The 11,374-nt window shown below is 56.6% G+C and overlaps 1 protein-coding gene across 1 annotated transcript in view; it reads left to right on the forward strand.

Annotated features, from left to right (window-relative positions):
- tmed10 (transmembrane p24 trafficking protein 10) overlaps window positions 1-10,506 on the forward strand; it is a 14,263-nt gene extending 3,757 nt beyond the window's left edge. Inside the window, exons 2-5 of the mRNA XM_070868046.1 lie at window positions 1,963-2,083; window positions 4,103-4,176; window positions 6,593-6,719; window positions 10,364-10,506. Of these exons, the coding sequence (XP_070724147.1) occupies window positions 1,963-2,083; window positions 4,103-4,176; window positions 6,593-6,719; window positions 10,364-10,485 (444 nt within the window). The 3' untranslated portion in view covers window positions 10,486-10,506. The remainder of the gene's footprint in view (window positions 1-1,962; window positions 2,084-4,102; window positions 4,177-6,592; window positions 6,720-10,363) is intronic.
- The last annotated feature ends 868 nt before the right edge of the window (window positions 10,507-11,374 follow it).

An 11,374-nucleotide genomic window follows, 5' to 3' on the forward strand; every position in this document is an offset into this window, starting at 1 on the left:
GGGGGTTGCTAACTTCATGAGGCTCGGTCCGATCACTGTTCTGTGACGGTTTCGGCCATTCAGCCCCTCGAGCCTGTTACACCATTCAGTTAGATCAGGGCTGGTCCGTATCTGTATGCATCTGGTCCTCGTAATATAACCCTTTTAGCCGTGGTAGTTGATGGTTCAAATGACAATTACATTTATGCAGATGCTTTGAGAGTGAAACATCCCATGGCGCTTTACAAGAATGTAATCAGACCAAGCCACATAAAGTGATATTCAGGCTGAGAAGTAGGTTTTAAGGAGCGTTGTAAAGGAAGAATGAGATTTGGAAGGGAATTCCAGAGCTCAGGGACTTGGCAGCGAGAAGAGCTTGAAAAGATAGGGAGAGGCGAGGGCATGTTTTGCATGAACTGAAGTTTGCGGAGGGTAGAATGTGGGAGGCCGGCCAGAAGTGTGTGGAATAGTTAAGTCAAGGCCTGGGTGATGGTCTCCGCAGTAGATGAGCTGTGGCAACTGTAGATGTTACGGCGATGGAATTAATGATGGTGTGGATATGTGGTCAGAAGCTCATCTCGCGGTCAGATACGACACACAAGTTGCAAACAGTCTGCTTCAGCCTCAGGTCGATGTTCAGGAGACGAATGGAGTCGGTGGCTAGGGAACAGAGATTGTGGCAGGGACTGAAAACAATAAGATCATAAGAATTAGGAGCAGGAGTTGGCCATTCAGCCCCTCGAGCCTGCTCCGCCATTCAATAAGATCATGGCTGATCCGATCATGGACTCAGCTCCACTTCCCTGCCCACCCCCTTATTCCCTTATCGGTTAAGAAACTGTCTATCTCTGTCTTAAATATATTCAATGACCCAGCCTCCACAGCTCTCTGAGGCAGCGAATTCCACAGATTTACAACCCCCAGAGAAGAAATTCCTCCTCATCTCAGTTTTAAATGGGCGGCCCCTTATTCTAAGATCATGCCCCCTAGTTCTAGTCTCCCCCATCAGTGGAAACATCCTCTCTACATCCACCTTGTCGAGCCCCCTCATAACTTGCTTTGGAGGCAATTCAGAGAAGGTTCACTCGGCTGATTCTGGAGATGAGAGGGTTGACTTATGAGGAAAGGTTGAGTAGGTTGGGCCCCTACTCATTGGAGTTCAGAAGAATGAGAGGTGATCTTTACCGAAATGTGTAAGATGATGAGGGGGTTGTCGGGGGTGAGAGGATGTCGGCAGGGAGGGAGAGTGTCGGAGGGGGGAGGGAGGGAGAGTTTCGGGGGAGGGTGTCGGTGGTGGGGGAGGGAGGGTGTCGGTGGTGGGGGAGGGAGAGTGGCGGTGGTGGGGGAGGGAGAGTGGCGGTGGTGGGGGAGGGAGAGTGTCGGTGGTGGGGGAGGGAGAGTGTCGGTGGTGGGGGAGGGAGAGTGTCGGTGGTGGGGGAGGGAGAGTGTCGGTGGTGGGGGAGGGAGAGTGTCGGTGGTGGGGGAGGGAGAGTGTGTGGTGGGGGAGGGAGGGTGTGTGGGGGGAGGGAAAGAGGGAGGGTGTGGGGGGGGGAAGAGGGAGGGTGTGGGGGGGGGGGAGAGGGAGGGTGTGGGGGGGGGGGAGAGGGAGGGTGTGGGGGGGGGGGAGAGGGAGGGTGTGGGGGGGGGGAGAGGGAGGGTGTGGGGGGGGGAAGAGGGAGGGTGTGGGGGGGAGAAGAGGGAGGGTGTGGGGGGGAGAAGAGGGAGGCTGTGTGGGGGGGGGGAAGAGGGAGGCTGTGTGGGGGGGGGAAGAGGGAGGCTGTGTGTGGGGGGGGAAGAGGGAGGCTGTGTGTGGGGGGGGGAAGAGGGAGGCTGTGTGTGGGGGGGGAAGAGGGAGGCTGTGTGTGGGGGGGGAAGAGGGAGGGGGTTGGGATGGGAAAAGTGGGGGGGGGGAAGAGGGAGGGGGTGGGGGGGGAAAGAGGGTGGGTGTGGGCTTGGTGTAACCCCTTTGTCTCCCCTCCCCAGGTGACGGACTCCTCCGGCCACATCCTGTACTCCAAGGAGGAGGCAAGTAAGGGCAAGTTCGCCTTCACCACCGACGACTACGACATGTTCGAAATCTGCTTCCAGAGCCGCCTGCCCACAGGTGGGAGAGCCAGTGGGGTGTATGGGTGTGGGAGAGCCAGTGGGGTGTACGGGGGTGGGAGAGCCAGTGGGGTGTACGGGGGTGGGGGTGTGTGGGAGAGCCAGTGGGGTGTACGGGGGTGGGGGGGTGTGGGAGAGCCAGTGGGGTGTACGGGGGGGGGCGGGTGTGGGAGAGCCAGTGGGGTGTACGGGGGGGGCGGGTGTGGGAGAGCCAGTGGGGTGTACGGGGGGGGCGGGTGTGGGAGAGCCAGTGGGGTGTACGGGGGGGGCGGGTGTGGGAGAGCCAGTGGGGTGTACGGGGGGGGCGGGTGTGGGAGAGCCAGTGGGGTGTACGGGGGGGGCGGGTGCGGGTGAGCCAGTGGGGTGTACGGGGGGGGCGGGTGTGCGAGAGCCAGTGGGGTGTACGGGGGGGGTGGGTGTGGAGAGCCAGTGGGGTGTACGGGGGTGTGGGAGAGCCAGTGGGGTGTACGGGTGTGGGAGAGCCAGTGGGGTGTACGGGTGTGGGAGAGCCAGTGGGGTGTACGGGGGTGGAGGTGTGTGGGAGAGCCAGTGGGGGGGCGGGTGTGGGAGAGCCAGTGGGGTGTACGGGGGGGGGGGGGGGGTTGTGGGAGAGCCAGTGGGGTTTACGGGGGTGTGGGAGAGCCAGTGGGGTGTGTGGGGGGGGGGTGTGGGAGAGCCAGTGGGGTGTACGGGTGTGGGAGAGCCAGTGTGGTGTACGGGGGTGGGGAGGGTGTGGGAGAGCCAGTGTGGTGTACGGGGGTGGGGGGGGTGTGGGAGAGCCAGTGTGGTGTATGGGGGTGGGGGGGGTGTGGGAGAGCCAGTGGGGTGTACGGGGGGGGCGGGTGTGGGAGAGCCAGTGGGGTGTACGGGGGGGGCGGGTGTGGGAGAGCCAGTGGGGTGTACGGGGGGGGCGGGTGCGGGTGAGCCAGTGGGGTGTACGGGGGGGGCGGGTGTGCGAGAGCCAGTGGAGTGTACGGGGGGGGTGGGTGTGGAGAGCCAGTGGGGTGTACGGGGGTGTGGGAGAGCCAGTGGGATGTACGGGTGTGGGAGAGCCAGTGGGGTGTACGGGTGTGGGAGAGCCAGTGGGGTGTACGGGGGTGGAGGTGTGTGGGAGAGCCAGTGGGGGGGCGGGTGTGGGAGAGCCAGTGGGGTGTACGGGGGGGGGGGGGGGGGTTGTGGGAGAGCCAGTGGGGTTTACGGGGGTGTGGGAGAGCCAGTGGGGTGTGTGGGGGGGGGGGGTGGGAGAGCCAGTGGGGTGTACGGGTGTGGGAGAGCCAGTGTGGTGTACGGGGGTGGGGGGGGTGTGGGAGAGCCAGTGTGGTGTACGGGGGTGGGGAGGGTGTGGGAGAGCCAGTGTGGTGTGTGGGGGTGGGGGGGGTGTGGGAGAGCCAGTGGGGTGTACGGGGGAGGGGGGGGGGGTGGGGGGGGTGTGGGAGAGCCAGTGGGGTGTACGGGGGTGGGGGGGGGGCATGTACAGGGGCAATGTTCCCGTTTATTTGCGTCGTGGTCTGGGGGTCCCATGCAGCCGGCTTACTGGTTTTAGATGAGAAAGCCGCTTGTGTTGGGAGATGTGAACGGGCCGTGCGCCCCGAGTTAAATTGGGGGTCCACGGCGCCTGGGGGTCACGGTGTGACAGGGAGGCAGATACAGTAATCCGTGAGGAAAGCCCAACAGTAAGGAACCGGGATGGGAGCAGGTCCTGATACTGTTCCGGGTAATATAAATACTGCAGGATCTAGGAAATAAGACCAATATAAGTGATAGACTCCAGCAGGGATGACCGGCAGGTGGGATAAGGTGAAAACGTTGGGAGAAGAGCCCGCGGGTAAATACACCCGGGCACCGGGCACAAGGAATCGAGGTGGGTTAGAAGCGGGTACAGCAGGGAGTGAATGCTGACAGAGGGAGAAGGCCTTGAGCCTGACCAGCCCGTGCTGGCTCCTGCCTGACAGTGAGGCCGTGTCGGAGGGTCTGAGCTGGGCACCACATGCTCTGAGCCGGCTGTTTGTTCTATTCTCAGGCCATTTCCGAGTTCCTGACCAGCTGATCATCCTCAACACCAAACATGGAGTTGAAGCCAAGAACTATGAAGACGTAAGTCCCCACACTTTATATTCTCTGGCCTGCTGCACCCACACCGACTGTACAGCCCAACAGGTCCATGGTGGTGTTCATACTCCCCGCAGACCTCCCACACAGCCCCTGTATCCTTCCATCCCTATCTCCAACGTCTGCTGATCGAATGTTCCCTTTAAATGCATCGATGCTGCTCAGCTCGACCACTCCTTGTGGCAGCGAGTTCTGCGTCTGTGTGTGTTCACCACGACCGTGTGTGGGGTGGGTCTGTGTCTGTGTGTGTGGGGTGGGTCTGTGTCTGTGTGTGTGGGGTGGGTCTGTGTCTGTGTGTGTGGGGTGGGTCTGTGTGTGTGGGGTGGGTCTGTGTGTGTGTGGGGTGGGTCTGTGTGTGTGTGGTGGGTCTGTGTGTGTGTGTGGTGGGTCTGTGTGTGTGTGTGGTGGGTCTGTGTGTGTGTGTGGTGGGTCTGTGTGTGTGTGTGGTGGGTCTGTGTGTGTGTGTGGTGGGTCTGTGTGTGTGTGTGGTGGGTCTGTGTGTGTGTGTGGTGGGTCTGTGTGTGTGTGTGGTGGGTCTGTGTGTGTGTGTGGTGGGTCTGTGTGTGTGTGTGGTGGGTCTGTGTGTGTGTGTGGTGGGTCTGTGTGTGTGTGTGGTGGGTCTGTGTGTGTGTGTGGTGGGTCTGTGTGTGTGTGTGGTGGGTCTGTGTGTGTGTGTGGTGGGTCTGTGTGTGTGTGTGGTGGGTCTGTGTGTGTGTGTGGTGGGTCTGTGTGTGTGTGTGGTGGGTCTGTGTGTGTGTGTGGTGGGTCTGTGTGTGTGTGTGGTGGGTCTGTGTGTGTGTGTGGTGGGTCTGTGTGTGTGTGTGGTGGGTCTGTGTGTGTGTGTGGTGGGTCTGTGTGTGTGTGTGGTGGGTCTGTGTGTGTGTGTGGTGGGTCTGTGTGTGTGTGTGTGGTGGGTCTGTGTGTGTGTGTGTGGTGGGTCTGTGTGTGTGTGTGTGGTGGGTCTGTGTGTGTGTGTGGTGGGTCTGTGTGTGTGTGTGGTGGGTCTGTGTGTGTGTGTGGTGGGTCTGTGTGTGTGTGTGGTGGGTCTGTGTGTGTGTGTGGTGGGTCTGTGTGTGTGTGTGGTGGGTCTGTGTGTGTGTGTGGTGGGTCTGTGTGTGTGTGTGGTGGGTCTGTGTGTGTGTGTGGTGGGTCTGTGTGTGTGTGTGGTGGGTCTGTGTGTGTGTGTGGTGGGTCTGTGTGTGTGTGTGGTGGGTCTGTGTGTGTGTGTGGTGGGTCTGTGTGTGTGTGTGGTGGGTCTGTGTGTGTGTGTGGTGGGTCTGTGTGTGTGTGGTGGGTCTGTGTGTGTGTGTGGTGGGTCTGTGTGTGTGTGTGTGGTGGGTCTGTGTGTGTGTGTGTGGTGGGTCTGTGTGTGTGTGTGTGGTGGGTCTGTGTGTGTGTGTGGTGGGTCTGTGTGTGTGTGTGGTGGGTCTGTGTGTGTGTGTGTGGTGGGTCTGTGTGTGTGTGTGGTGGGTCTGTGTGTGTGTGTGGTGGGTCTGTGTGTGTGTGTGGTGGGTCTGTGTGTGTGTGGTGGGTCTGTGTGTGTGTGTGGTGGGTCTGTGTGTGTGTGTGGTGGGTCTGTGTGTGTGTGTGGTGGGTCTGTGTGTGTGTGTGGTGGGTCTGTGTGTGTGTGTGGTGGGTCTGTGTGTGTGTGTGGTGGGTCTGTGTGTGTGTGTGGTGGGTCTGTGTGTGTGTGTGGTGGGTCTGTGTGTGTGTGTGGTGGGTCTGTGTGTGTGTGTGGTGGGTCTGTGTGTGTGTGTGGTGGGTCTGTGTGTGTGTGTGGTGGGTCTGTGTGTGTGTGTGGTGTGTGTCTGGGTGTGTGTGTGGTGTGTGTCTGGGGGTGTGGTGTGTGTCTGGGGGTGTGTGTGTGTTGGATGGGGTGGGGTGTGGGGTGAGAGGATTCCCGTGTGGCGTGACTGATTGTAGAGACGGTCTCCCTCTGCCTGGGGGTAGCGGGGTGTTTACAGACACGTCTCGCTGTGCCCAGAGAGGGGTGTCTGGGCCGGGGGGCTGTTAAATGACTGTACAGATGGTCTCTCTCTGGGATGGGGGTGTGAGGGTTCCTGTTGACTGGGTTTACAGACTGGCTGTACTGACGGTCTCTCTCTCTGGTGGAGGGGGGAGACAGGGTGTATGACGCTCTCACACTATCTATCTCCTCTCCTCTCCTCTCCTCTCCTCTCCTCTCCTCTCCTCTCCTCTCCGCTCCTCTCCTCTCCTCTCCGCTCCTCTCCTCTCCGCTCTCCTCTGCTCTCCTCTCTCTCTCTCTTGGCCAGAGGTGGGTCAGGGGCCAGGTGTACAGACGTGATGTTCTGGCGCGCTCTCTCGGGTTGACTGGGTGTATGACCCACTCTCTCTCCCCCTCGGGGTGTATGATGCGCTCTTGCTCTCTCTCTGGGCCCAGATCGCCAAGGCAGAGAAGCTGAAGCCCCTGGAGGTGGAGCTGCGACGATTGGAGGACCTGTCCGAGTCCATCGTCAACGACTTTGCCTACATGAAGCAGCGAGAGGAGGAGATGAGGGACACCAACGGTAAGAGCCGTCTGGCCTTGGCTCAGGCGCGGGGCCTTACCCTAGTACTGCCCCTCCGACAGTGCGGCGCTCCCTCGGCGCTGCCCCTCCGACAGTGCGGCGCTCCCTCGGCGCTGCCCCTCCGACAGTGCGGCGCTCCCTCGGCGCTGCCCCTCCGACAGTGCGGCGCTCCCTCGGCGCTGCCCCTCCGACAGTGCGGCGCTCCCTCGGCGCTGCCCCTCCGACAGTGCGGCGCTCCCTCGGCGCTGCCCCTCCGACAGTGCGGCGCTCCCTCAATACTGCCCCTCCGACAGTGCGGCGCTCCCTCGGCGCTGCCCCTCCGACAGTGCGGCGCTCCCTCAGCACTGCACTGGAGTCTCTGTCTGGTTTATGTGCTCAAGTCTCTGAAGTGGGACTTGAACCCACAGCCTGCTGACTCAGGCAGGAGAGAGAGAGAGTGATACCAATTGAGGCATGGCTGACAATGTAAGAACATAAGGAATAGGAGCAAGAGTAGGTCAAATGGCCCCTCGAGCCTGCTCTGTCAAATATTACAAACGTTGGATTCTTCGTCTGAAAGGTGGTGAATGAGGCAGGACTTTGTCGAGCCAGATTCGGTCCTTCGTGTTCTCATTCCAAGTTGAAGTATCTGTAGGACAAGGTGACCTGTGTGCACTCTAGGGCACGTGTGGTCAGGAAGCAGTAGCGGGTGGAGGCTGTGGGTAGGATAGTGCTGGGAAAATTCTGGGACCGTCAATGGGCTGTTGGGTTTCCGTGGATGCAGCAGCTCCATGGGCTCGAAGCCCATGAGACAAAACTTGGCAGTATAGTGAAGAGGACAGTGATAGACTTTAGGAAGACACAGATAGGCTGCTGGAATGGGCCGGCACCAAATTTAATGTGTAAAAGTGTGAAGTGATTCATTTTAAGAGCAGAAGAAATAGGAGCAGGAGTCGGCCATTCGGCCCCTCGAGCCTGCTCCGCCATTCAATGAGATCACGGCTGATCTGATCATGGACTCAGCTCCACTTCCCCGCCTGCTCCCCATAACCCTTGACTTTATTGCTGAAAAATCTGTCTATTTCCACCTTAAATATATTCAATGTCCCAGCCTCCACAGCTCTCTGGGGGCGGAGAATTCCACAGATTCACAACCCTCTGAGAGAAGAAATTTCTCCTCATCTCAGTTTTAAATGAGCGGCCCCTTATTCTGAGACTGTCCCCGAGTTTTAGTTTCCCCTATGAGTGGAAACATCCTCTCTGCATCCAACTTGTCGAGCTCCCTCATTATCTTATACGTTTCGATATGATCACCTCATTCTTCTGAACTCCAATGAGTAGAAGCCCAACCTGCTCAACCTATCCTCATAAGACAACCCCCTCAACTCCAGAATCAACCGAGTGAACCTTCTCTGAACAGCCTCCAATGCAAGTATATTCTTCCTCAAATATGGAGACCAAAACTGCACGCAGTACTCCAGGTGTGGCCTCACCAATACCCTGTACAGTGTAGCAGGACTTCCCTGCTTTTATACACTATCCCCCTTGCAATAAAGGCCAACATTCCATTTGCCTTCCTGATCACTTGCTGTACCTGCATACTAACTTTTTGTGTTTCATGCACCAGAACTCCCAGGTCCCTCTGTACTGCAGCATTTTGCAATTTTTCTCCACTTAAATTATAATTTGCTTTTCCATTCTGCCAAAGTGGATGACCTCACACTTTCCCACATTGTACTCCATCTGCCAAATTTTTGCCCACACACTTAGTCTGTCTATATCCCTTTGCAGATTTTTTGTGTCCTCCTCACACTTTGCTTTCCCATCCATCTTTGTATAGAGAGAATGAGGAGAGAGAACACAAGCTCAAGGATACATTCCTAAATGTGTACATTGAAAGTGGCAGGGCAGGTTGAGAAAGCAGTTAAGTAGGCTTACAGGCTCCTGGGCTTCATAAACAGAGGTATAGAGTACAAAAGTGTGGAAGTTACGATGAACCTGTATAAACGCTGGTTAGGCCCCAATTCTGGGCCCCGCACTTTAGGAAGGGTGTGACGGCCTTGGAGAGGGTGCAGAGGAGATTGACCAGAATGGTTCCAGGGATGAGGGACTTCAGTTACGTGGGGAGACTGGAGAAGCTGGGGTTGTTCTCCTTGGAGCAGGGAAGGTTGAGAGGAGATTTGATCGAGGTGTTCAAAATGATGAGGGGCCTGGACAGAGTACAGAGAGAGAAACTGTTCCCATTGGTGGAAGGGTCGGGAACCAGAGGACACAGATTTAAGGCGATTGACAGAAGAACCAAAGACGACATGAGGGAAAACTGTTTTACGCAGCGAGTGGTTAGGATCTGGAATGCACGGCCCGAGAGGGTGGTGGAGGCAGACTCAATCGTGGCTTTCAAAAGGGAGTTGGATAAGTACCTGAAGGAAAAAAAGGTACAGGGCTCCGGGGAAAGGGCAGGGGAGTGGGACTGGCTGAGAGTTGGCACGGGCTTGACGGGCCGAATGGCCTTCCGTGCTGTCACTGTTCTATGAGGCCTCCCCTCCTAAATCTGGGAGTTGGTATAAGAGGGGTGCGCCCTCTTCACACCGGAGAGAAGAGTTGGGGGACACGTTTTTGATGAAGGATAGCACAAAGGGCTCAAGAGACAGAAGGGATCTTCTCCGAGGTCCTGGGATTGATCGGTGAGGAAGGGTTGTGATCTTTGTTACCGGTGGGTGGACTGAAGCTCGAGGAACGGCCTACAAAGCTGACGCTCTCAGCTGACCAGTGAGCAAGGGAGAATCCAGGTGTCGACCAAGAGCCAGAATTTGAGCAGCAGTAGTCCCGGAGCAGGGAAGTAGCGCTTAACCGCAGCGAGACTGAAGAAAGGAGGAGGACCACATCAAAAGAACGTAAGAAATAGGAGCAGGAGTCGGCCATTCGGCCCCTCGAGCCTGCTCCGCCATTTAACACGATCATGGCTGATCTGATCATGGACTCAGCTCCACTTCCCTGCCCGCTCCCCATAACCCCTTATCGTTTAAGAAACTGTCTATTTCTGTCTTAAATTTATTCAATGTCCCAGCCTCCATAGCTCTCTGAGGCAGTGAATTCCACAGATTTACAACCCTCAGAGAAAAAATTTCTCCTCATCTCAGTTTTAAATGGGCGGCCCCTTATTCTAAGATCATGCCCCCTAGTTCTAGTCTCCCCCATCAGTGGAAACATCCTCTCTGCATCTACCTTGTCAAGCCCCCTCATAATCTTATACATTTCGAGAAGATTACCTCTCATTCTTCTGAATTCCAATAAATAGAGATCCAACCAACACAACCTTTCCTCATAAGTCAACCCCCTCATCCCCAGAATCAACCGAGTGAACCTTCTCTGAACAGCCTCCAAAGCAAGTATATCCTTTCGTAAATATGGAAACCAAAACTACACGCAGTACTCCAGGTGTGGCCTCACCAATACCCTGTATAACTGTAGCAAGACTTCCCTGCTTTTATACTCCATCCCCCTTTGCAATATAGGCCAAGATACCATTGGCCTTCCTGATCACTTGCTGTACCTGCATACTAACCTTTTGTGTTTCATGCACCAGTACCCCCAGGTCCTTCTGGTGTTGCTTAACTCAAATGGAAGCCAGTGCTGCAATCTGACACTCTCTTCTCTCCCCGCAGAGTCGACCAGTGCCCGGGTCCTGTACTTCAGCATCTTTTCCATGTGCTGTCTCGTCGGCCTGGCCACTTGGCAGGTCTTCTACCTCCGTCGCTTCTTCAAAGCCAAGAAACTGATTGAGTAACGCCCGTCGGGGGGGGGGGGGGGGGGAAAGCGTGTGTGCGTGTAATGTTGGCCCGTGGTCTGTGTCTGGAGGGTGCTCCGGCTAGGTGTTAATTTACAATAACCTTTCTTTGTATTAAACGCGGAGCTTTAACTATTCCAACTGGAGGCTTGTGTTTTTAATTTGTCGCGGAGCAGCCAGTGATTGGCCAGAGCCTGTGACCAGTCAGAGAGTCCGCACAATCTGTATCCTCAGACATTCCGTGGATCGGGGGCTGGGACCTTCGCCCTTCGCAGTCCTGAGCTCTCGAGTATTTTCTGAAGGCTAAGAACGTAAGAAATAGAGATCATTCAGTAAGATCACGGCTGATCTTTGACCTCAACTCCACTTTCCCGCCCGATCCCCATATCCCTCGTTTCCCTTAATATCCGAAAATCTATCGATCTCAGCCTTGAATATACTCAACGACTGAGCCTCCACAGGCCTCTGGGGCAGAGAATTCCAAAGATACACCACCCTCTGAGTGAAGAAATTCCTCCTCATCTCAGTCCTAAATGGCCGACCCCTTATCCTGAGACTGTGTGACCCCTGGTTCTAGACTCCCCAGCCCGGGGGAAACACCCTCCCTGCATCTACCCTGTCAAGCCCTGTAAGAATTGTGTGTGTTTCAATGAGATTACCTCTCATTCTTCTAAACTCCAGAAAGTATCGGCCCAGTCTACACAATCTCTCCTCATAAGACAGCCCTCTCATCCCAGGAATCAGTCTGGTGAACCTTTGTTGTACCGTCTCCAAGGCAAGTGTATCCTTCCTCAGATAAGGAGACCAGAACTGTGCGCAGTACTCCAGGTTTACTCAAGGCCCTGTACAGTTGTAGCAAGACTTCCTTACTCTTGTGCTCCAACCCCTT

Source organism: Pristiophorus japonicus, chromosome 27 (genome assembly GCF_044704955.1).
Source record: "Pristiophorus japonicus isolate sPriJap1 chromosome 27, sPriJap1.hap1, whole genome shotgun sequence".
Taxonomy (NCBI): Eukaryota; Metazoa; Chordata; class Chondrichthyes; family Pristiophoridae; genus Pristiophorus; species Pristiophorus japonicus.